This window comes from Hippoglossus stenolepis, chromosome 14, assembly GCF_022539355.2.
Source record: "Hippoglossus stenolepis isolate QCI-W04-F060 chromosome 14, HSTE1.2, whole genome shotgun sequence".
Classification (NCBI taxonomy): Eukaryota; Metazoa; Chordata; class Actinopteri; order Pleuronectiformes; family Pleuronectidae; genus Hippoglossus; species Hippoglossus stenolepis.
In genome coordinates, this window is record NC_061496.1 from 26,887,613 (window position 1) to 26,914,065 (window position 26,453).

Sequence of the window (26,453 nt, forward strand, 5' to 3'; positions counted from 1 at the left end):
CTTCTTAAACCCCTTCTTAAACCTTCTTGAGCCTGTGTTCTGCACTTTTGAGTCCAGTCATTCAAAAGCCCTTAACAATAAGTGGATGTTCCAGGTCAGAGAGGAGCTAACATCACAGTGTGGGCAGCACTCTTCAGTGAACAGTTTGAAAAAGTATAAAGAACAGATATGAAGAAATGTGGTAACACACCCACAAAAAAGTTTGCCTATACCAAGATTCCATCACAACAAAAACAACGACATGAACTTATAGCATAGTGGACTTTTTTTCCAAGTGTCCAAAGTGATCCAGCCCTGTCAAAATGATATGTCCAGACAGGGTTGAGGAAAAGTAATAGAATCCTGAAGGAGATTAATGAAACAACACACTGTCCCATACAATAAGAAAACCTTCTGGATTCGAGCTCACCTACCTACTTTCCTCACCTCGCACAAGTCATTACTTGAGGTCACAGAGGAATGAAAATAGGAATTCAGTCCCAGTAAAGAATTTATTTCATTTTGGATGTAGATGCAACAGAGGGTAGCAAATTACAGACTAAATCAACAGTAAGGGTTCTGTTATTGTTCCAACACTGAAACAGCACACAGACATAAATAAAGTAGTGCAAGTTTAAACGAAACACGTATGACTATCCTTGCAGAACCAATGGTTCAGTGAGGTTAAATATCTTCTGGCCAGTATTCCGATTTCAGTTGTTTCAGCTGGAGTTACGGCTGTGAATGAATGATTACTCTGCTGTTTTGCTATTTGATCAGCTAAAATTATCTTGAACTTTAAAAAAAGAATCTAGGGAATTATCCAAACACAGGAGATCATTAGGGAATACTAAAGTATTTGTCACAAATCAGGCTGTTGTCTAATGGTATGACACTTCAAGAATAATATTTTCATAAAGGGAAATTTTATAACTTCCAGTGACAAAGAGCAATCCTTCAGTCAGCCACACAATCCAAATGTCTCCAATGTATTTATAATTTAACTAACTTTATTTAAATGCTGACTACTAACCTGAGTATCTGCATTTCCAGCAGAAAATGCACGTGATTGCTGCACTGGTTGCCTTCTTGATGAGTGGATGATTCCACAGTCTTAATAGTTCACTTTTTTGCATAATTAATGCAGGAATGTAGCTCATATCACCCCGGAAAGTCACAATAGTGGCAAACTTATGGCTAAAAAACATTTAAAATAGTTAAGTGACTGGCCACACTAACGATATTGCAATTATTTTTACTAAGTAAATTTGTTTTGTAGCATTTACAGTTTTATATTGGGGATTTTATGCATTTCTCATTAAAAAATAAAAAATTGAAAACATTGAAAACATAATATGACTTTGTCATGCTTGACATTATAAAAGTGGAGCCATATTTGTTTCAGTTTTTTTCTATATTGCCCCCTAGTGGAAAAATTGCGTAATACTCAGCAGTCGTTTTCATACTTTCACTCTCATTCAAGAGTTAAGAAAGGTTCAAATTATTGCGACTACAAAAATTTGTCATGTAGATAAACAATACATGGGATGTCAAATTCAAACATGTGACCACTGATCAAAGTTGGGGGTCATACAGATATGGCACTACCAAGTTTGTTGAGCTTGGTGATGTAGGATAACAGTCAGCAGTATGTCTATTAAAATATTCCAACTCACAGAAAAAAGTTTTAACACGAAGGGATTTTTTGTTGCTGATTTTCAGTTGTCGAGATGCATTTTGAGTACTTGAAGGACTGAGGAATGGGGAAGCTGTTCATTAGGTTTCAGTCTTGTAGCATTTATAGCATTTGAAATATCCTTCAGGTTTCATCATGCTGGAAAACCATCAAATATCAGCACCAAAGGTAATAGCAACTGTGATGTTGCTGTTAGAAACAGTATGACGTTGAGGAAATAGTATCATATCCTTTTAGTGCACTCTTAGAGGGTGTGTTGCTGAATTACAACAGTCTCTGCAACCACAATATTAAAACCACAGTTCTGACTCAGTAACATGACTGTGAGTCAGAGCTCGCCCTCCACGGATCCTGCTGTGAAACCTCTTCTGTTCCCCGGACAGGCTGTCCATCAACTTTATTCTGCAGAGTAGTTGATATTTTATTAACTGCTGTGGAGACCTGGTGTCACTGGTGTCATTCATCACTGGTGCTGTTTGACGTGTACCGTTCCATGTTCCATCAACTGCCGCCTCATTGTTAGTGAGTGAGCCTTTTACAGCTCCTGCAGCCACAATATATAAACCAGATGTGAACACTGTGTTTTCTTCCAGTGGTTTTCAGACTCCACTCTAAGTTGCATTAAATATATTTACACAAATGGTTTCAACCGACCAATGAGAAAGAAGAACTCAGTTCAGACGTTCTCAGATAACCGTTGTCTCACTAACAGCAGCTCTGAATATGATTTTAAAAAACTCCCAATTCCCTTTAAATTCTTCTACAACCACTTGCTAGAACTAAATGTAGTTTCTAAGAAAAATGTCATGCAATCTCTCTCTGAATGTGATATGAGTAATCACGGCTTTAAGTTACTTTCTGACCCATTGTTAAGCTTCACTGTTGGGACACAAATTCCCTACAATTCCTTGTTTCAGTTAAACTTCCTATGTTGGTTCATGAGAAGGTAAATCAAACTAAGGGCAGTTCAGTGGGATTTGTTTATGTTTCCACACAGATTCATTGTAATGTTTTTTGAAATTTTTTTTCTTTACTTTCCTCTAAAGCAAGAGCATTGAAACTCAGAAAGGTCCAGCTATATCTGGATATATCTTCATAGAGAAAAGTTCTTCCAGCAAAGATCATAATGTAAACATCATAATGTCTAACTAAAGTTATGATCCAGTGCAATGTATGTTGAAATATAAGATGTATCAATGTCTATATGTGGTCATCAACTGACTGTCAAATCAGTTTCCACAGTGAACTGGAGGGATTATAAATTTTAAAAATGTCACTTCTCAAACTATTTTCCAACAATTTCAACACATCCTAACAACTGAACAGCTTTAGCTGCTCTTTCTTTTCTTTTTATATCCCACCCCCACTTGTCTTGTTCAGTGAGACAAGTGAGCTCGGCGTGTTACTGCCAGGATTTTAAATGTGGGTTGAAATGGTGTGTTTTTGTTTCACATTGCCACTTCAAACAATCACCACAGTATGAGAACATATGAGACATACTGGTTTTTAAACTGCCCGTCTGAAGAATGAACATAAGAGTCTTGGTCTGAATAGGACAGCATCTGAGTCCGGATCCAGACCTCGGTCAGGCTATTAGTGACCTCTGCTCTGAAGGACACATTTTTGGTCCAGAATAAAATCTAAAAAACTAAAAATAAACACTAAATATCGTATGAACTACCGGATAGACATATATATATATATATATATATTTATCCTCTGGACTGCCACAAACTTTTGCTTATTGAAAAATTGTTTCCTAAGATGCACTGCGGCCCCAATTTGCATCACCCTGGGAAACTGTTTTTCCATCGACTTCAGCCCATATTGAACTTTGCTAATCTTGTTTACTTGTAATTTCATAATTTGATCGGTAAAATTCTACAAAATAAAAAATGAATCTGATACAAAATGATCCTTGAATCAACTTCATACTTGCACCCCCTTCAGGCTAAAATATATAATAGTCTAATGTGCAGATGGCCATGGCCTTTTCTCAGCACATTCGTGCTCCCCAAAGGAGGAACCCTGCTTGACCTGTTGCTGCTATTAAAAATGTATATTTATTAACCAGAGTTCTTCAAAAAACAACCTTTTCATATTGCAGGGAATAATAATGAGCATTGCTGTCTCTAGCAACTGCCAATAGATCTTTGAATATTTATTCCAAGAAGTTACACAATATCTCAAGGTACCTGAGACAATACCTATCAAGCAACCTTGACTTCAACTGTGGCTATATGGATTAAGTTCACAGGTAATGTCTTTTCCAAACCAGCTCCACACATGTAGGGAGATGGTCAGATGGTGAGTGCAGAGAGCACTGTGGCACTGATGACCTGAGTCCACTGAGTGATTGATTAATGATGGTTGATTACGTTCTCAAGCTGTGAGAAGGAAAGTCAGACAGAAGAATGGAGTAGTGATGAAACAGTTGTTCAGTCAAACTGTGAGGCAGTCTGAATAATGCTTACACTGGCCCTCTCTGCCCCTGAAGTTCTCCAAATAGTTCTTTGAAATCTCTAACAAGGTTTTCCTCTTTTCCACTTTTTGTTCACCGTCCTTTTTTAAAAACCAATTTTCAAGTCATGTCCTCATGTGCCTTTCCTCTTGGTTTTGCTCTCAGTGACCTCAAATGTGGAATTGAGTATCTATCCTCAAATGCCCTACTCTCCTGTCTTTTAAACTGTTTTTCAGCTTTTCGTTTACATGTATCTGTTCAGGTGCAGAACAGCAAAATTGACTATTCGAACACACCCATAGTGTCTGTGAGCAACATAACCACAATGTTTCACAGATTCACTTACATGTACACATACACACATTTGAATTTCACCTGTGCATTTATTTAACTTAAAATCCTGTTGACCCTAATTTGATTCAATACACTGCTAAATTAATAAGACAGATTTTACGAGCCCCTAAAACAGAGAGCGGTCATGTGATATGCATTTTCTGGTGTGTTACTATGAAAAGCTAAAATGCTCGTCTTATTATACCTCGAGAATCAGAGTTTTTAAACTAAATCTAACATATTAAAGTGCCTGTAGCCTGATATGGCTAAACTATCAAAATATACAGACAGAGTCAAAGTCAACCCTTCCCATAAAACCATTCACCACCTTAAAATCTCTGCTGAAAAACCCTAAGAGCATTAATTCCCAGTGGTGATTAACACTACACCAGTGAATCAGCAAGAACTCCAAACACACTGCCTGACCAGAGGACACAAAATCTATGTGAACTGCAGATCAAAACCACTATAATTGAGAATAAATCACAAATACAACCAAATATATATATCTTGAAGAATTTTTAACTTTTTGTACATGTTTTGCATATCTTTTCTGAGGTTTATTTCTGTAAAATAATTTTTCAAATCAGCAAATGTCTGCACTAATACCAATTTATCTTTATTTACATTAACTGTATTTATAGTACATGCATTGATCACACTGTGTTGTCTCACAGGATGTGAAAGAGCTTGTACTAGTTTCTCTTATTGGAAAGACAGTCAGATGTGCTGCTTCCTCAGTTAGCCTGGTTAGAAAGTCAAATCTAGGTCTTCCATCACAGTTACTCTGGTCAGAGACGCAGTACAGCTAAAAATAAAATGAGAGCCCACATTAGCACTCATAGTACTGACACTCACACTCACACTCACACACGCACAAACACACACTCAAACATTCAAACATTCAAACATTCAAACATTCAAACATTCAAACATACTTTTTGAGTCATTCTTTTGAAAGACAAGAAATGTCGATGTTTTTAGGCACTGCTGACACCATGCCACTGTCTGTGTGTGGTTCACGTTCACTTAATTATAATTGAAAATTTGGCTTATCTTATGTTATCAAAGATCTATTCCACACTGTTTTAGATTTAGTCATCTCCTGCAGATATTTGACCACTTATTTAAATTTGCAAGTTCTTACCCTGACACCAACAGAAAATTTAAGAATTTTACAGCTTTTCTTGCTTTGTGTGTGTGTGTGTGTGTGTGTGTGTGTGTGTGTGTGTGTGTGTGTGTGTGTGTGTGTGTGTGTGTGTGTGTGTGTGTGTGTGTGTGTGTGTGTGTTAATTAACTCTCTAGGTTGCATAATGGCAACAGTAGAATCCGACATTGAAGTGTGTGCAGGTACATACCTCTCTCTTGGACATAGTAAGCGAGGTAAAGGTCGAGCTCTTTGACAGAGACAGAGATGTGTCGAGGCTGGACGCAGAGGATTGGATTGGAGCAATGGCCGCCCTTCACAAGCCGCTCTCCATCTGTGCTTTCCAATGGGATTCCTTTAAACAGGATCACCATTACCAGGTCCAACCTCCACACCTTGAAAAAGACAAACATGTTGACTAAACATGAATACAACTCTTCAAAGGGTAGTGCAACAATATACCATGTAAAAACGCTTCATCAGTGTTTCCTTTTGTGTGCAAAAAAAGTAATTATTTGAATATTTTGAAGTTGTTTTCTGATCGTTTCCATTCAGCAAGATGGAGAAAATGATAAAATTCTGTTAATATAATAGGATGAAATGAGAGCTAAACCCTCACCTTGACATATTGTGAATTGTTTAAGCCAAACTGCAGAGTTGATGTTGTCAGACAGTGTAAAGTACTTCAACTAATTCGGCTGACTTTTGATCATTTTCTTCTCCACTGTGGTTCAATGTGTTACATCTCCTGAGGGTTTTGTTCCATTGCCTTCACCCTGACAATCATCCTTTAACTTGGGCACTTTAACACAATTTCTTTGTGATGGGGAATCGAGGTACAATTGAGGTACAATTAAAAATAAAAACACAAAATTAAGCTTCATAAAAACCTTGCCCTAATATCTCAAAATAATTTATAATTACTGAGTTGGTCGAACCAAAAGTGCAGAATTATTCTACACAAAATAATGTTTACTAAGTGCACATATACTGGCAACTACGAAAATGACAAAATAATAATAATAATATAGTATGTGATGCTGTTTATAAATATGAATCAGATCACATGATATTGTAGCCTGATATTTATGAAACCAGATGTCTGTCTGTCCTTTATAAGTAAACCATTTACATATTCCCTGAGCTGCATAACAACATGTGATGGAGACTCAGAGGAGACTGCTGTCCAGTCAGCTGTGACAAACAATTAAATATCAAAACAGGCGTTAATCACCATCAATAAATGGTTCACTGCTCTCTGGCTTCCATACTGGGTAAGCTCCAGTTTTGTACAGAAGTGATTTTTACAAACACACACACACACAAACTTCAACTTTCTTGGTAAAAGGTCTGCTGACTGTAGAAGAAAGGACAATGAAGTGTGAAGTTTTCATTATCAGTTTGTGAACTCCAGAACATGACAGTTTGAACAAGCTGTGGTTTCCTCTCTCCACTGTCTCCAAATGCCTGCTCACTGTGGGAACTCTTGTTTGTCTCTCTTTAATACTGTAACATCTCCACCTTACTCTGTAAAGTGCCTTGAGCTAATGTATGTTGTGATTAGAACTGAACTGAATGTGAAAACTGAAAATAAATGAAATTAAAGTGCAAATACACTATATACAATGAGTGTAGCTCTGCCGATATATTGCTCCTATTAGTTTGATGTACATTCATTGAAAAATATATATTCTAATACAGCTACATGACTGTTGTTCTGCATATGGCAAAGTATTCTTCTTTTCAGCCCAAAACGAAAATAAAACAATGCATCACTACATTGATGAGCCGAATTTACATTTGCCTGTAGACCATCCGCTCTTTCATTATCATTATCATTTACTTATCCTGGCTTGCTGATGCATGCTTTTGGGGTTATAAAAGTCTGAAGCCTGAGTCTGACCCCACTGCAACTGAACAAATTCAGTATAACCAAACGTGTACCAGAAAACTGTTTACCTTGTCAGCTTGTCGAAGACAATCTATGCGTCTCATTTTGCCTTTCTGGTCAGGGTTTGACAGGACACAACACGCAGCTTTCTTCCCAGTGACTGACAGGACAAAGTCTTCTCTGCATTCAGGCCTGATGTCCTTTCTTAGCTTGGCCAAAAGACGACTGGCCCACTTCTGTTTCACCTAGGAACAGAATGACATTGTTAAGAGAGTTATGTCATTTAATGTATTGAGTAATGTATTCTAACAGCATAGTTATAATAGTTTTCAGACCAATTATGGTAAGTATCATATCTAAATATGTTGTAAAACATCAAACTGTGGTTTGACTCCAAATAAAATGTCATCAGTTTGTTAATTTAATTATTATTTAATTTTGTTATTTAATTTTAGCAACTTCATTTTTAAAACAAAATAATTTTCTCTACTCTCCACCACTCAATTTATCCATCCCACCTCTGCTTTCTCCCCGAGCAGTTCATCTTTTACAGCTCTCTCTTCTTCTTTTGTCATCCTTTTCTCATGCTTTTTGAAGTACTTCCTTTTCCTGGCCTGGAGGTTGAACCATGTGTAGGCGAAGGCACGGACCTGGGGCAGCAGAGCCTCAATGAACGGATGGAACTCATCCTATGTGACAGATGAACAGATACACCTAAATACAAACACATATGATACATGTGGTACACACACACACAATGATCAGCAACCAAACCAACTTTAAATACACAATATACAAATTTCTTGTTAAATCAAATCAATAACAACAGAGAGCGTTTAGTAACATCATGAAGTAGCTGGGGGGCATAAGAGTTGTTTTCAGCCTCTCCCTCTCCCATCAGTGCTCATGGTTCAGGAGGGTTTTACCTGGAGCCCCTTGTCCAAAACAAACAGACCCTTTGATTCAAATTGGTGAAAACACTGAATAAAACACATTTCACATTAAAAATCTGTTTCTCTGACACTATTTGGCGGACACAGGTTATCTTAGAGCGGCTAGTCCAGCTGTCACTAATGTTCGCTCAGCTTGTTTCTCTCATAACTTATCTGATATCCAGACGTCCAATGAGTAAAATCCTTTATCTGGTTAAAATACGGCTGAAAAGATTAATGATAAAAAATGTGGCTTGAAACTGGATTAAAAGCCTGATTTTGATTCTCCTGGCAAACCGACACAATGCTTACACATGCAAAAAGGACATATAGCGTGATTGACTGATGACCAAATGAAACGCACACACTTGATTATAATTACTGATTTCTCTAGGTTTGACTGGAAACATTTTGGATATTGTAAGTACACAACTCAATAATAGCAGAAGTCTGCCTGTCTTCTGAGAACTGTATGCTTGTTGCATGAACATCCACAGTGACATCTGCTGACTTTGTGCTGATTCCTGCCTGCCTGCCTGCCTGCTGACTAAGGACAGTAAAAACTTAATTGATGTTTTAAGAGAGAGACAGAGAGATAGTGGGACAAAGAGCAGTGTCCATTATTCAAATTTGAAATTGAATGTACTGAAGCTCAGAGCCCGAAGAACAAAACATTTTTGTCTGGACTGTGAACAGGTTCATATAATGTACAAATGTAAATGGAATTTACAGCCTTCTAAGTACTGATACTCATAGAGATTTGAACCAATGCAGTGTGATAGTGGAGTAACCATTACAAATACATACAAAGGATCACATGACCTTATTCACACACATATACACATATACACACACACACACACAGTTAATATTGTAGGGTAGCATGGTGGTGCAGCGGTGCATAGTTTTCTTCTGAATTCCTCCCACAGTCCAATGACCTGACGAATTTAAGTTTAGTTCATGACTCTAAGTTGGAGACTTGAAACTTAAATCTGTTTCCATTATTCTAATTCAAAATGAATGTGAGGAAGTACAACGCCTAAACAAAAAGAGAATGTGTAACTTTTTACATAATTACAGTACAACTTTAACAGTTTCTTCAGAGTGGAATGTGTACAAGGCGACTGTACAAGGCGATTGTCCCCACACAAATGGGGACAATCTTTCTTTAAAGGCAAACATGTTGTTGTTATTATTGAAGGCAGTTGTTTTTGGGTGTTACGACCAGGATTCTACCTCCCTTTTCTTGCCTTGTGTTTTCCCTTCCCCCATTGTTTCTTGTCTGTCTCTCTCCCTGTGTGTGTCTACCTGGAGCTGGGCAGGGCCTCCTGTTGACTAACTGTGAGCTGAGCTCCATCTCCTCGTCAACTCCACCTCTCCTCAGTCTATAACACACCAGCCCATCTCTCCTGTCTTCGCCAGATCGTACTACCACCAGTGTGGGAACACATCTAAGCTTCGTGATTCAACATATATCTTCTAGTGAGTTTTTTGTGCCTTGCTTTGCTGCCTACTTATCCATTGCTTCTTTTTTTTGCAGCACCAGAACCAGCTACTCAGCGTCATCCTGTTTTTTTTCAACCTCATGTGCTCCAGCCTCAGCCTACCAGCTCCACTCTGATCACCAACAGCCTGCCTTCCTTCTGGTCTCCACTACCTGCCCCACCCCACTCTAGCTCCAACCAATTGAGCAATAAACATTTTTACAACCATCTATCTACTGTGTTTGTGTTGTGCACTTTGGGTCCGCCAGAAGAAAGTTATAACATTGGGGGGCAAAATTCCATAATGGAAAAGTGGTCTCAGACCTTTGACCGCATAATTAATATTTACTGAGGTCTATGATTTCCAGTTGAGAGGTTTTCTTGGCAATGGTTAGAGAATCAAGCAAGCTTTGGTTGTACAGTTTTGGAAGTTAATTTATAAAATGTCGACAGAGTATAGATGGGATTCTACGTCCAAAGTCAGAAGAAGGTTTTCCCGTTACAGACTCCTAAAAGGAGTGAAATGGTTAAGAGGCCAGGGATGTGTCTTGATGACCACTCAAGGCGCTTTACAGTTCAGTTTTTTGCCATTCACTCATTCGCACACAAATTCACACAGTGCATTCACACACTATCTGCACACCACACTCTGCATTGTGAGCAGGTGTCTTCTGTGTATGCAAGTCTCATTGTACATTGTCTATTGTGTGCAATGTGAGCACCTAAATCGCAATCTATCATAGCTTGAATGTCACAGTCTGAGTTTGTTTTGAATTTACCATCTTCTAATGGCCACTTCCAACAGGATAACACTCCATGTCACAAAGTAAATCTCCAATTAGTTTCATAAAGGGTGAGTTCAGTAACACTCCCCCTTCACCACATCTGAATCCAGTAGAGCACCTTTGAGACTTGGTAGAACGGGAGATTATTCTGTGGTTCAGGGCATTATGTCAATGAGTCATCTCACAACATTGGGCAGCTGTGGCTCAGAAGATAGCATGGGTCGTCCACTAACCAGAGGATCGGCCGTTGGTTGAAGTCTCCCCCCTGACAAAATATCCTTGGACAACAAGAAACTAAACCCCAAATTGCCCAATTACAGTGATAGGGAAAGTGCTATGAATGTGAACTGAAAAAACTGTATTGTAAAACCCTTTGAATGGTGATCAAGACTAGAAAAGCTCTATATAAATACAGACCATTTACCACTGACATCTGTAGAAAGACAAACAGCATGTGGGCATGTTTGCATTAAGCACACCTAAGATCCTTGTGCTGCTTGATTAAGGAACAAGTCTAAGTCTACACCTAGTATATGTCTGGACCATGTATCGTCATTGGTCAATGTGCCAAATTGAGTATGTAGCTAAAACTATTGTGGACCACACCAGTCAACATACATCATTGCATCGTATTTGCTTTCTGCCTCATAAAATGGCATGTGTATTCTTCATGCCAGATCAGAACCAGGTGTGACAAAAGCATTATTTAGGTTTACATTTTAGTACAAAGAAGGCCCAAATACAAGCTCCTTGCTACAGCTAGAATCAAACAACCAACCATGACACACAGGTTACAAGAGAGTTAGTGGCCTGGAGGGTGAAGTGGAGAGTGGTCCAGTTTGATAGGACAGCTAACCTAATAAGTGGCTTTTTGCTGGGCATTGGCACATAGTGATCCTTCATGGACAGACTCGCCATATTGTGGTTTAAATACAGCATTCTTATTGTCAATTTATCAAATTTTATTTGTATAGCCCATATTCACAAATCACTATTTGTCTCATAGGGCTTTAACAAGGTGTGACATCCTCTGCCCTTAACCCTCAACAAGAGTAAGGAAAAACTACTAAAAAAAACCTTTTAACAGGGTAAAAAGAACGTAGAAACCTCAGAGAGAGCCACATGTGAGGGATCCCTCTCCCAGGACGGACAGAAGTGCAACAGATGTCACGTGTAAAGGAGAACATCAGAAAGATAAGGGTATTAGCAGCATTGATTAGAATAAACACTTTGTAGCATAACTGAAGGTCAATGAATTGATGGACTATTGTCAGTAATGATCGCTTATCTGAGGAGAAATATTATATATCAAGATGTAGGTGGATGTGTGAGAGACACAGGATTGTATGTCCTTATATGCACCAATCCCCCCAGTATAACTTGGAACAGTATAACTTGTATGCAAAACTGTTAACAGCATCATCTTGAAAAAGGCCAGAAGATAGAAGGGTGAGAAGAGTGAAAACATATTTTCCCTAGACAAAAGACTTCAATACTGTTCTACGATTTCTCTCAGTGAATAAATACACTCCTGTTTTGAAAGGACTCATGTAGCAACTACACAAACCTCTTTAGGAGCTGACATTTTTGTTAAGAATGGCTATTCGCTGTCGTAGCACCTAAGACACGTCCGTAACAGGTCCTCTTCCTCAGAGTCTGCCTAATGTTGCTCTGCCATGTTTCTACAGCAGCCCAGTAGGGACAAACCAAACACTGCTTCCAGAGAGGACACCCACATTTTTATGATACTTGCAGCTGCACTAAATAAACAAATAAATACTACACCCTGAATCTTTCATTCACACTGACACTCTCTCTCTCTCTCTCTCTCTTAATGTAGGCATAAAGCAAGCAGGGAAAGTTGTATAGTTAAGTTTAAAAATTGTTTTATATTGTAATATAACTCATGGTAAACACGAGATGGAGTGAACATTTTATATTACAATTACAACGACCAAAATTATCATGGTTATCAGTATTATAGCGATATTATTATAAACAATGAAATGTTCAAAAATTATAATTTTTCAAAAACTGTTCAGTTAAATATTTATTTGTACATATTTAAATGCGAAGATTCAAACATTGTCTAAACCAAAGAAAATAAATATTAATGTGATTTATTTCTGTGTACTCGTTTCATTTCAGTGTCTCTACTGTGTTGAGTCTTTTACTGTCAATGTCCTTTCCGCTCCGCATCTGCATGTGAATGCTAGCAGTTCATTCTGCATGTCCTACAAGGTAACCATTTTCAGTTAACTTGTTATCAGCGTTAGTGTTAAAATCTAAATATGCCCTCACTTCAGACAGATAGATGGCATAAATAGCACCGTCAAAACCTGCTAGTCTGCTCGCCATGTTTTTACTACATAACAAATCCACATTGCTGCTGCTGCAGAAGTCTAGATTACAGTATGATCATGTCAACAGACAAAAAGTTATACTCTGTTCATTGTGTTTCATCTCATTTTTACCTCCACCAAAGAGGTTATGTTTTCACAGAGAGAGTGGAGAGAGAGAAAGAAAGAGAGAGAAAGAAAGATAGAGAGGCAAGCCATAAACTGTGGTTTCTGCAACACAAAGTAATTGAAAGAGGCACTGGATTAACATCTTAACCCAATATTAATTAATTTCAATTATTACTTTTTAAAATATTACAATTATCACCCTGGTGTGCAGCTCACCAGCAGGCACAAACACACTGCTCCTACAGTTTCACTCTTTCTCAGCAACTCGTCAGTAAAGATACAGTGGAAAACTTCAGCCTCTAGTAAAAACCTTCTGTCTGACTGTTTACAGAGGCCATCGCTCAAGTGGCGCTGAGTATTGCTGGGGCATAAATCACTAATGCTAAACCAATATTTCCTGTTGCCCCTCTTTCACATTAAAAGTAATCCACTTTCAAAACACTGGGTGGCACTAACACAAAAACACATCATATTTTGGGTGCTTTAGTAGGTGTAACAGTTTTAATGATGACAGGGAGAAGAAAGACTGGTTAATAGTTTGATGGAAAACAAATTACAATGTGCGTGCTGCAGCACAAGGACAGATTCCGGTCAGCACAGGTATCCCAGTCATTTGAAAAGTCATTTTCTAGTTTATACCTTGCGCGCTTCAGTATGTCCTTCATTAAAATGTCTTTCCTGGTAATTACACTGCCCGAAGTGATTTTGGTTTTGTTCCACATCAGCAAAACCCAGCAGCCTTATTGTGTTGATCTCCCCTCAGACTACAGCAGCAAAGTGAGCTGAACAGAGTGGCATTGGGAGGGCTAGAAGAGTGCGCTGTTAAAACGTGACCCCAGTGGAGCAGAGGCCATAGAAAAATGGTTCCACATAGAGCTGTCACAATAGCAGATTTTCACAATGAGATTATCCTTCATGATAATTATATTTTCAAGATATTTGTACAGGAAATTAAAAAAAAAACCTTATCAGTCAAATGTAACTTTAAGTGTGTTTATTGTGTGTTTTGTGTAATTTTTTTTATTATAATAGTAAACCTACTCTGTTGAAGTAAATGTCTAGATGACACTCAAAGCACTTTACAGTACAGTTTTTTGACATTCACCCATTCACACATACATTCTATTGGCAGCACTTTTTCTATGAGAATGGCACTGCCGTCAGGGGTAATTCGGGATTCAGTATCTTGCCCAAGTACCCCCCTCAACCACAGCCGCCCAGAACCACAGAGCTACCATGTCACAGCAAAAAGTAACAGAGGGAAAGTCACCACTTAAAATTCATGATTTTTTTTAAATAAGAAGTTTATAACTGAGGAACTTTAAGGCCAGTATCTGAAATGTGCCTGTTAAGCATGGGACCAAAACACAACCTAAACTACATCTGTTCACATATGGCTATGAGAAATCATATTTGAATAACAATATCTAGGTCACTTTATGCAGGAAGTATGAAAATCCTGATGTTGTCCAACATAACATTCACACTCAAACGCAGGTCACTATCTTTGGGTTAAACCTTCCTTACCTCTCCTTGCCTACTTTCATTGCAAAGGGCAAATGCCTTTCTTCAACTGAGAATGATTGATAAAGCCAATAGCCTCTAATAGTGCATGCTAAAACCTGCAGAAGACCGTCATCAGCTTCTTGGAATAGTTGAAATCGTCCATTGCTATCGACTTCAAATGGCAATATCTACAACGTGATAAACCTGTATGAAAAACCCTTTCGATTATTTTGATCAGTGGATCCTTAACAACTATATAAAAATAAACGAGGAATGGACAGACAAGCAAACTTCAAGACTGCTTCCCAGGTAGGAAGTCACCATTGTTTTGCTTTCTTCACTAAATCTGAGTGAAGAAATCTTTTGTTATTTGTAAAATGAACTGAATGGTTGATTTGGGGAAAATCTAAACAAGCTTTATAGTGTAGCATTAATGCACACTGCACATACAAATCTGGGGATCTGTTGTTACAGCCAGCGGTTTTAATGATAGCATAGACCAACATTTTTATCCTCTGACCTCCAAATAAAAGGTGCCAGAGATTTGTTACCACATTATTCCTGAAGTACAGTTGGTTGTAGAATACAAAAAATATTTGACCTAGTTTCCAAAAACAAATTCCCAACTTGCACATGTCTCAATGTTTCCTGTAATCCTGCAAATCGTCCTGCTGCAACAATCAAGTCACAATTACATTAGGGGTCATGTGGGGACAAAGAAAATCTGATTACTTAAAAAAAAAACTACTATTTTGTATCTTTTGTAACAATTATGGATAAAATATACTTTTTATTATTACTGTTACATTTTATTTGATTTCTGGAAATCATCTTGAGACCCCCCCGAACCCGACGCCTTGTTTGGGAACAACTGGTAGTAATGAAGATGCGGCTGTGGCAACAGAACTAGTAATAAACTTTGTAGCAAAATAATTATTAGTTAAAGCAGTGCTAAATATGGCTACCACTGTAGCACTACTTAAACAGAACAAAGAGCAGTAGTAGCAGAAATAGTGAAAGTAGCACAGGTTGTGGTAATAACAAAAATAATAACAGGGGCTGGCAGAATCAGAATAGGTTTTGAAATAGTAGTGCTAAAAGCAGAATTTATAAGGAGATGTTGCAGTACCAGCATATCATCAGCAGTGTATTGAATTGCAGTTTAAGTAATCTTTTTCAGATTAAGTTCCGGGCAACCAGAATATTTGAATGTGGTGCAATTTGTTTGCATGATAGTGGTCAACTTTAAGAATAAGCAATGCTGAGAGTAATATACAGGAACAGCTTTATATTAGAATAATGGCAGTGGCAATCAAAAACCAGCACCAGCTGAAAAGCGATCCTCACTCTGTACTCCAGCTCGCCTCACATCTCACATACTAAAGAGCTGTCCCACTTTCTTTGATCTATACTCTATAGATTTAGATCTGCATATGGGCACAAATAGTTGTGTTTGTTCAAACTTTCTCTGGTGTGAAGAGACGCAGAGGAACCATCTTTCCCAACACATGTTATGTGCTAACATACTGCAGAGAGGATAAATCTAACACAAGTTCTTTCAAACACTCCTTTCAGCATGTTGCAGCTAACTGCACACATGTTAATTCAAATCCCAGTTCAACAGGCCTGGTGCAGTTGGTGTAACTCAGCTCTCCACCCCTTGTCTACCTGCTCCACATTTTCATCCATGATTCATACTACTGCCTGCCCTGTTCTGCACAATGGCAGCAGCATGAGCTCGTACTTCTTGTAAAGGATAAGATAAGACATAGGTCGTTAAATAGTTTTCTTTCACTATCGAGTCAACACAGTGTCATTGATGATTAGTTAACGAGGCTACATGATGGCTTCATTTCGCTGCCGGCAGGACTCTCCTCTGACAGAGCGAATGTAACAACAGAAGCACAGACTTAGCAGTTTTACCTGAGAGAGGGAGAGGGGAGAAAACATCATTTTGATGAGGCGGAGCAGAGTCAGACCAGGATCTGTGTTAACATAAACATCCCTGGGCTGAACACCTTCATTTCCATCGCGTCGTCATTTCTTTTTATTAGTGCGGATTTCTACATGCTCTTCCCCCGCTCGTTCACTTCAGCAGTGCTACCTCCGGGTTAGAGAAAACGCTGCATTTCCTGGGCTGTAACTCTGAGTTTTTTTAAGAATCCAGAGAGGAGCGGGCTCCGGTCGCCTCGGATGACTCCGCCGCGTTAACTCCAGAAATGATGACACGCCAGAAAAGTTGAGGCCCCGTAAAAATGCCTCGCGGGGAGAAAAACAGAGAGAAAGTTCCGAATAATCATTCTTAGGAGAATATGGCCGGAGGTGTAACGGAGCACGGGGGCTGTCTCGTCTAGAGAGGGACGGTGATGAGGGGGCGAAGAATAAAAGAGAAAAGTGAAATGACGTTATGAATTCAGCCCATCCCAGACGGAGGGCTTAAAGCCGCAGCAGCTGCTCTGTGCTCTGTCTCTGCACAGCGGCCTCACAACACACTCTACAGGTCAGCTCGGGACCAGCTCCCAGCCAGCACACTGCTGTCAACACACACTGACCAGCCTCTGCTGCTACTCACACTGGGCTCACACGAGCAACCCTCAACCTTCACACAGTACACATACAACATGCATACAGTGCGCACAGTACACATACAATATACATACAGTGCGCACAGTACACATACAACATGCATACAGTACACACAGTACAGATATAATACACATACGGTGCACACAGTATACATACAATATACATACAGTGCACACAGTACACATAGTGTATATACAATATACACAACACCTACTGTACTCACACTATGCATACAGTATACATACAGTATACACAGCACATAGATTACACACAATATCCATGCAGTGTACATACACTTTACCTACTGTAAACACAGTATGCATACACACACAGTACACACAAGTCATACACACAGTACATACAGTAAGCTATACAGTATATATAGTACTACCCATACAGAGGTCACTGTGCTCAATTGTGTGCTTCTACTTATAAAGCTCTCACCCACTTATATAATTTAATGCATTGTTTTAAATCAAATTACTCAACAGTATTTGAAATATTTTTAACATTAGTTCACAACTAAGCTGACTAAAGTTAGCAACACTTGGAGAAACTACAACACAAAAATGTTACTTAAACATGCAGTGCATCTGTAATAATATCCGATAAAAATCCAATAATATAGCTGCATTCATAACACTCATGGTGCTCTTTTTTCTTCCCTGCATGCTTAAGATTATAGATATTTTAAGTACATTTAGCTAATACAGCTAAAATGTAGGATCATGTTACATACTTTTACTTGTAACACTGTGGTAGTGCTATTTGTACTTGCGTAGAAAATGGATTGAGGAGACCATACAACTTTACTGTCTTTGTGCACATGAAGTATCATTACTGCATTGTTGTTTTGTATCTGACACTTAAAATAAGTGCTGAGGCTACAGATATATTAATATTATTAAACCAACACAATGAACAATAAAAAAAATAGAATGATACAAAATGGATGATACCGTTACATTTACATTATATGATTTCAATGTTATAGTACATTTTACAAGATAAAGTAGCCTACACTATGTAATGTACTATAAAACTGAACTAATATGTCACTAATATCAACATTTTCAGTAAGGATAGAACCAATAACAGAGGCTGTGTGGTCAATAAGTAACTCTTAATTCTGAATTCTTTGGTAATAAATTAAAGTAACAAATGATTATTATTACTGATCCATCTTTCAACATTACATGTGGACAGCTATAAAGCTGGTGCTAGTGAGATTTGATCTGCTTTGACTCTGTTGGATAGTAGAATTGATTTGACAACCCTGTTTTAAACCATGTTGCTGAATACATAGTTTATTAACTCACCATTAGATATAATTGTACTACTGGCTGAATTATGGAAAAGTTAGGACCATATTCTGTTCATATTCTGTCTTTCATCTCCCTACTTTCATCAGGAAATACTTATATGATCCTTGAGCTGAAGCAGCATAAGTAAATCAATACTGTCACATCATCTAACGTAAAGCAATGTGATTGTATTTTTGCTTTGTATGTGTTGTAATCTGTGTCCAGGAGGATTTAGCCAGAGCAAGTACAGGTAAATAGAGTCTACACAGTCTCACATTTAGTCTGTGTCACCTCTTGGAGCTGGTGGAGATGAAGGTAGGGTTCATATTTGATTGCTTTCTTCTCCATTGTGGCATATGTGCTGTTGTCAAGTGGCTCGCTTCCCAACATGAGCTCAGATGTTCCGCTGCGGGCACGGGAGGTCCCTGCCTCCGTAGCGGCTCTCTGCCCCAGCTGCATGCCGGGACAGGAGGCCCTCTGTCGGCCTGTCATTCTAACTCGGCCCGCTGGCTTCAACTGCGGCCATTTTCTGCTGACTAACAGACACACACGCGCGCACACAAACCCACACGCACACAGGCCGGGAGAAGGAGGCTGAACTTCAAGTTGGCCTCGCGCCGTCCCGCGTGACGAACGGGAGCGGGGCAGCTGGGCCCGCCGCTGCACGCGCCTTCACGAAATCCCTCAACTCCACAACTTTCACTCACACGCACACACACTCACACATAAACACACAATCACACATAGACACACACTCACGCACACAGGCCAACACATATAATACATATTGTCCGCTTATTCACGCACCACCAGGGGCCGGACACCAGATTTACCGGTGGAATAGAGGCTGTTTAACGCCAATACGTCCCGTTCTCCGTCACGGAGACAACGCTGATCCAAACCCCAGCGTAACGTACAGCAGACTGAGTCCATTTGCCCCATGACTCCCACACACGCGTCACCTGCTCTGTGACATGGAAGCCTCTCACGTTAGATGGTCTTCAGGGGAAATTCGGCGCATGTATGATTTCCAAAATGACCGTAATGTCCACAGAACGTCAGGTTTAGTGGTGGTTCCACGCTGCTGGCTTCCGCCCTGTGCAGTGTGTGTGTGAAGGAACACACCGATGGGCAGAGCGGTCGATCCGATTCAGAAAGTTATGGTTTTCTGTGAGTGCGGGCTGTTTGGTGAGTCGGTGCCTGCGCCGAATTCAAACATGGACCTGACACTTCGACGCTGTTCCCTAGTCGAGCTGTGGCCGGCGCATGTTTATGCAGGTGTGCAGGGTGAAATTTAACTTGGCAGATTTTTGAATGGAATTCAGCGACAGATTCTCCCCCCCCCCCCAAAGGGAAACGTCGCGCATGGGACTATAATTTGAATTCGGACGCTTCCACAAACTAACAGACGGTGAACACAGACTCGCTGACATTTCGAGGGATGGAGCCACCTCCGCGTTCTGCTCCACTTTCAGCTGCGTAGCTAATGGCATTCAACTCCTCGCATTGCGTCTTTTTTTTATTTTTATATTCAGTAAAACACGAAGCAGCACACCATCAGGAAGAAGCACTCCGCTACATTGCAGCAGGATGGCTGTCCTACCATTTCCAAGCCGAGCCGCCGCCGCTGGAGCTGAACTCAACGCCTGCCCATCTCGCGCTGCCGGTCCTTATCATTCCGGAGGGTTTCCATTTCTGCCATGGTGCGCGTGCCAGCTGGAGTAAATCCGCGGTGCTCGAGACCAGGAGCGTCCCGCGTCAAGCTTCGGGCTCCACCGCCCACCCCACACCTCACATCCCCCCCCCCCGGGAGGCTGCGGCAGAACAGAGCGGTGCTACATTCACCCTCCACCTCTCTGCTCCTTCTTTACTGTCGGCACCATCCTACTCCCTCTCTCCTTTCATCCCCGCATGTATGTTCTTTTTCTCTCTTTCACTCTTCTCCTCACACTTTCATCTTCCCCTCATCCTTCACCATAACTTTTTGTGATGCTCTGGTTTCTTATTTTAAAGAATAAGACAAGTGGCAGAGAGCCCCTCCCAGTTGACCTGTATAAACTTAATTAAAAGTGACCCTTTAGTTGAATTTATGTAAAAGAGTTACGTGGAAATGTAACATTTAAATGAAATACATAAAGTCGCTGTTTTAGGCTAAATCATTTTTTTAGAGAGTAGGTGAAAGGGATCTATTGGCAGAAATTGTATATAAAATAATCCTAGTGATGTTTTCACTAGTGTGTTTCATCTAAATTGCACGAATTGTGGTTTTCTTTACCCTAGAATGGGGCTCGTTACAGTTAACTACTTTGTATTTACATGGGGACCTCTCTGCGGAGGCCACCATGGTTTTTAAAGTAGTCCAAACTGGTTGAACTAAACACCTTTTGAGCTTTTATGACAACTGAAGTTTACCACATGTTCTCTTTCATGTTTGGAGGGGGAGGGTGAGGTGAGGGGTGTTCAGCTGCAACATGCCACTATACACTGAACCATCAAGGTGTCAGGTTGTGACGCAGCGTCCAGCTGGGTTCGACCCTGACCCATATTCACTTCCTGTCAAGTCCTTTGGCCTTCACTGCTGTTTTATTTTTCTTATGGAAATACGTTTATTAAAGCATGGGTTGCTCTGGTTACTCACTGATAGCCTAAATATACTCAGAGGGGAATATGGAGTCCTTGATTCCCTTTGGGACCAGTGCCATGATTAAAGCTGATCACTGTATTGACATCCATCCACACAGGTAAGTAATCAAAGTAGAATTGAACAAAAATGCCCTCGGGGTTTTGTGTTGTTGGAGGGGCAAGCAGAATATTGAAAAAGCAACATTCAGAAGCAAGGCGAGAGGTATTCTGTGGCTCACCACTTTCTTCCCATAGCTATGAAGTGGCGATGCCCCTGAGAAATGAAAAGTTATTTGCAAAGACAGCATCATTCCACCCATCCTGGGGCAGCTGGGTTGGGAGGGAATACTGACTTGCTTCATCTCAGCCTTGAATTGATAAAAAACAGGATATGTGTGATTAAACTTATCCATTGTATCAGTCTCACACTTACACACCCTAGCCCTTTTCAGGGCTTTCACCCTCATCCCACGGTCTTCATCATGTTATCAACTAAACAGAAACAGCTCAGGGTTTTATGAGCCTCCTCTTCTTAATCCCATTTGCCAGTGAGATGAGGATAAAATCTCACAACATTTTTTTAATTAGACCTAGCTTTTGAATGAATTTGCATGCTAAATATCCACTGGATCTTTTTTAATTCATGATTTATGCAAATGTATTGTGTATCATTGAACTCCACTGTCTGTAGATGTGGGGTGTTTCTATAGGCAGATAATGAGTATAGAGTAAATAAACTAAAGCCATGGTCCAGAGGCCTGCTCTATAAATCAGGATGTGTGGATAGCGAGATAACTTCAGGCATAATCCTGGCTTTTCAGTGTAAAGATGGAGGGTCTCTTTACAGGTTACACCTTCTTCAGAACAGGCTAACTTCAGAGGACCATTTTATAGTGTTTCTTTTTTGTACACCTTGTTGATTGTCACTTTTTTCTGTCACTATATCTGAATTTTACCTGCAGGAATCAGTGTTTCTTATCATTATTCAGTATTCATTCTGGTAATGAACATGCAGCTGAAAACCCGCAGTTATCTGAGACAGTTTGTGTAGTACTGGTTATCCGGAATGGTCAATGTTAGGTTCAGTCAAGCCAGATAACAAAAACATATCCTGGGAATATTAAACATGCTTCATAGTCCAGGCCCCAGTGTGCTTTAAAATCGCAAATGGAATGTAAATGATCAGATTATATAATCTTATACAGAAACATTTTTTTACCAAGCAAGTGACTCCACATTCAGCTTTCGGAATAACATTTCCAGACAATGTACCATTTGACTTAAAAAAACTATTTAAAAGAAAAACAGGCAAACACCAAAACTGAGAAAAAAACACAATACAGTTGCTTTACAGTGGCTACATGAAGCATATTTGAAAGTCAACTTTCTTATTTTTTAAATTTAACATCAGCCTTCCTGTGTGCGTTTTAAGCACCTGTCATAGTGTCCAAGAGCAACCACAACTCTATAGGAGGATGAGAACTTTAGTCTCTGCCAGTTCAGTGAGAAGCTGCTCATAAGTTCTGTCATACAAGCAGTGGCAGAGCAGCGATGAGGGGTGGTGTCTGTCAGGGGAACACGGGTGACATAATGGCACACTAACAAGAATCAGTGTAGGACACCAGAACAACAGCAGCATCAATATGACTTTTGTGCCAAAGTTTGGTTTATGATCACACCTGCAAAACCAATCCTATCAGCCTCAGCAGAACCTGTACCTACACCAGCGTAACTATTATGGTAGCCATGGTAAACCTATAGCACCATCAGCATGTTTATATGTCGTTGTAAGAATGCTTCCATGTTGGCATTTGCACTTAACTGAAAGCAATGCTGTGCACATGTGCAACCTCCATTAACATGTGTGTCGAAGCTTTCTCTGAGTGGAAGCGTTTTACCATCTGAAATCACACGAGCCTGTTTTTCTTTGCGTTGAAGAAACATTCTCAGTAGAATGCAGCCCACAAATTATAGTGTAATTATCTAGTTCATATTTAGTGCATATATCAATAAAATAATTATCGGGTGGCTTAGATAAATATTTAAGTAGAGTGGAAGAAGACGGATGGTTTGGGAATAAGGGGATAGCGAATAAGTGTTTGAGAAGGACTTTGGTATAAATTACACTGTTGGGTTTTTTTAACTACTGAGTATCTATTAAATAATTACAATTTGTAAGGCAGGACAGATGGGAAAAATAAAGACATTGTGTTGATAGTGCAGTAAAATTTGTTGTGGTATTTGAAATTATTTAAAATAAATGTTATGCATTTAATGACATTATTTTTAAATATTTTTATCATCCATTGGAAAAATGTTGTTTTAAAGGACTTATTATTTTTCATATAGGGCATGTGTGAACTATTTGAACAAATGATAGCAGTTTTTAAATCAACTGTGGGATTTATAATGTCAAAGAAACTTAGACAAGCTTTTATTATCTATGATCAGGTCAAACTATTTAAATATAAATACATATACTCAGACTCAGAAATACATTTTATTTAGGTTTCAATGAACTAGAATCATATTAAGAATTATTTGGGAAAAATTGGTGCATCACTTTTTATGAAAAGCATGCATAAGCCATTTTAGCAGAGGTAACCAGTGTTTTAATGATTGAAAATGTGGAAGAAATCTCCACAGTTTAAATCTGGATTACATTGGCTGTAAAGGAAGCAGTCCCTTGCTCATTTGTAATCTTAAGTGCTGCTGTAATGCTTCAGAAAACAAAAGTTACAAAAAAAGGAAAACACATAGCTACTAAGATATAGATAAGATATTTTATTTAACATTGTCACCCAAAGCAGTGTTACTTGATATTTTGTATGTGTTGCTCTAAAATGATTGCATTCTGTGTATGAGGATGTTCGATATATTTTTGCCATCATAGGAACTGCACATCAGACTCAAAGATGGCAGCCACTCATGAATGAAAATTGCTTGCCTGGCACATATATAATTATCTTGCTTTCACTAATGGCCTGTGCACAGTGAGCTCCCTGACCTTGGAAACAAACCCATAAGCAAGAAAGGGAAACCTTTTTGCCTCATGTACAGTGTGAGCAACTTTCCTTCAAGTGACTGATCGCTATCCTCAAGTCCAGTATCTGTTTCCCATGATACACATAGAGTCAAGTGTATGTTAGTCTCTACCCTACAAGCAGAGGTGGGTGGAATCTAACATTATCACTCTGTCACTAACTCATCACTGGCTTCCTCCTGATCCACACATCACATACAAGTGAATACGAGTAAAATGGCACTGAAGAAAGTAAAACAAATAAAACAATGGGATTCATGAGTGACTGGCTGAGTTGTCAGTTAAGAGTCCACACGTGCAAAGGTGGCTGTCTATGTATTTCTCATGCTTTATTAATAAATGTCTCTTAATATTAGAGAGGTGGAGATTGTTTGACACTCCACACCACCTCAAATTAATCTAATTTATGGCCATTGGCCACCTCCACCAATCCAGGCCAGCAGATGGCAGCAATGCAACAAACAAAGGAGTAATCACTTGATACACAGCATAGCAGGCCAAACTTTAGGCTGCTGTCATTTTCAAATGCACTATTGTATATTGCCATTGCTGTAGCAGAAAATGACAACCAAGTAATATAGACAATATTTGAATAAATGTACACTCATAGCATTTATGTGAGTTTAATCGTCTAATTATCCAAGTTGTTGCTTAGTGCGTCGACAAAGTAATATGTAAGCAGAAGCCTCTGCCTGGGGCCTTGTCCGGGTAAAAGTACAGTATGTTTGGAGTGGTTTAAAGCACAGGAGTTTCAGTATTGTTGTATTGTGTGTGTGTGTGTGTGTGTGTGTGTGTGTGTGTGTGTGTGTGTGTGTGTGTGTGTGTGTGTGTGTGAGTGCATATTTTACATTTTCCTTTGTTATTGTTATAGTGAGTTATTACAGATTATAGCAGGTTGATTGTGCGTGACGGTATGTTTACCAACATTCTTTATCAGTGAAGGAGAGCTTTACTAAATGACTGTGGGTTGTACCAATATTGGGTTTATGATCTGATAGTCATCAATATATCATCAATATAACAATAAGCTTGATTATTAAAATAAGTGATATATAATAATGTATATGCAATGTTTCGAGATTAACAAAAACAAAAGCATTAAGCATTTATTTAACCTGTTCTGTTAATTAGTAATCCCATCTAAAATCATAGAAAGAACATATCTATATATCTATATATCTATATATATACATATACACAAACATATATAATATATTTAGTGTGGAATTCTGTTTCTGAATCAAATCAAATAGTCAAATATGATTCTTTTCAGGCCTCTTAATTACTCGTATATTTAATGTCCTTTCAAGCTGAAGAGGGTAATCATACATTTTCTTATAGCTCCAACCTTCCGCACCATTATGTGTGTGTGTGTGTGTGTGTGTGTGTGTGTGTGTGTGTGTGTGTGTGTGTGTGTGTGTGTGTGTGTGTGTGTGTGTGTGTGTGTGTGTGTGTGTGTATGTATGTGTGTGTGTGTGTGTCCTAGAACAAAAGAGCAATTGCTGACTCAGCCTCCTTCAATCTGCATAGCAACTCTCCCTGGAGGTCTGCATGTTCCCTCACACAGACACACACACACACACAGACACACACACACTCGGCGCCTGGAGCTCTTCTTACATACTGAAGTTAGTGGCTGCAGTGCTGTGAATAAGAATAATAGTAACACAAAGCAGGAAAGAAAGCTAATCTTTGTCCCAGTGCGGTTTATAAACTCATGGAGTCAGCAGACAGAATAGGATGTTTCAGCAGAGTTTCAGGCTCTGCACGGCTGCAGGTTGAACAGGAACAGGTGGGGAGCAAGGAAAATATAACATGTGTATAATGTTAAAATTGTCTGACCACTGTGTAGAGTTGTCTGAACTTCACTGAGGTACTAACACAACATGGCCCTCTCAGCAATGTCCTCTGAATGGTTCTGTAAGTTCCTACTGTAATGTGTCAAGTTGTTTCATGTAAATTTGACAACAGAGCATCAAAGCCATGAGTAGTTCCATCTGCTGAGGAATACCATCCCTCATTCCCTCCTCCCTACAGCAGTGAGTAGTTTCAGTAGCTGATTCTATGATGTTGAATATTCATGCCACCCAGCTTTTGACCTTGACTACTGCAATTCCCTCCTGTGGGACCTCCCTTCAAGCACAGCGAAACTCTTACAGATGGTCTGGAGCGTGGTAGCACGTCTGGTCTTCAGTCAGCCTAAGAGGACAAATGTC

The 26,453-nt window shown here is 39.3% G+C and overlaps 1 protein-coding gene across 7 annotated transcripts in view; it reads right to left on the minus strand.

Annotated features, from left to right (window-relative positions):
- The window catches only part of nfic (nuclear factor I/C), a 43,507-nt gene extending 23,151 nt beyond the window's left edge, over positions 1–20,356 (minus strand). The window contains exons 1-4 of one of the 7 annotated variants that reach the window (XM_047343121.1): positions 20,176–20,356; positions 8,026–8,196; positions 7,576–7,752; positions 5,828–6,011 (exon numbers count right to left, since the gene is read on the minus strand). In XM_047343121.1, coding sequence (XP_047199077.1) covers positions 5,828–6,011; positions 7,576–7,752; positions 8,026–8,196; positions 20,176–20,178 — 535 coding nt within the window. In that variant the 5' untranslated portion in view covers positions 20,179–20,356. Of the gene's footprint in view, positions 1–5,827; positions 6,012–7,575; positions 7,753–8,025; positions 8,197–16,605; positions 17,280–18,847; positions 19,992–20,175 lie in introns of those variants that run through there. The other 6 variants (XM_047343118.1, XM_035176988.2, XM_035176989.2 and 3 more) reach the window with 6 other exon arrangements.
- Positions 20,357–26,453: the final 6,097 nt, after the last annotated feature.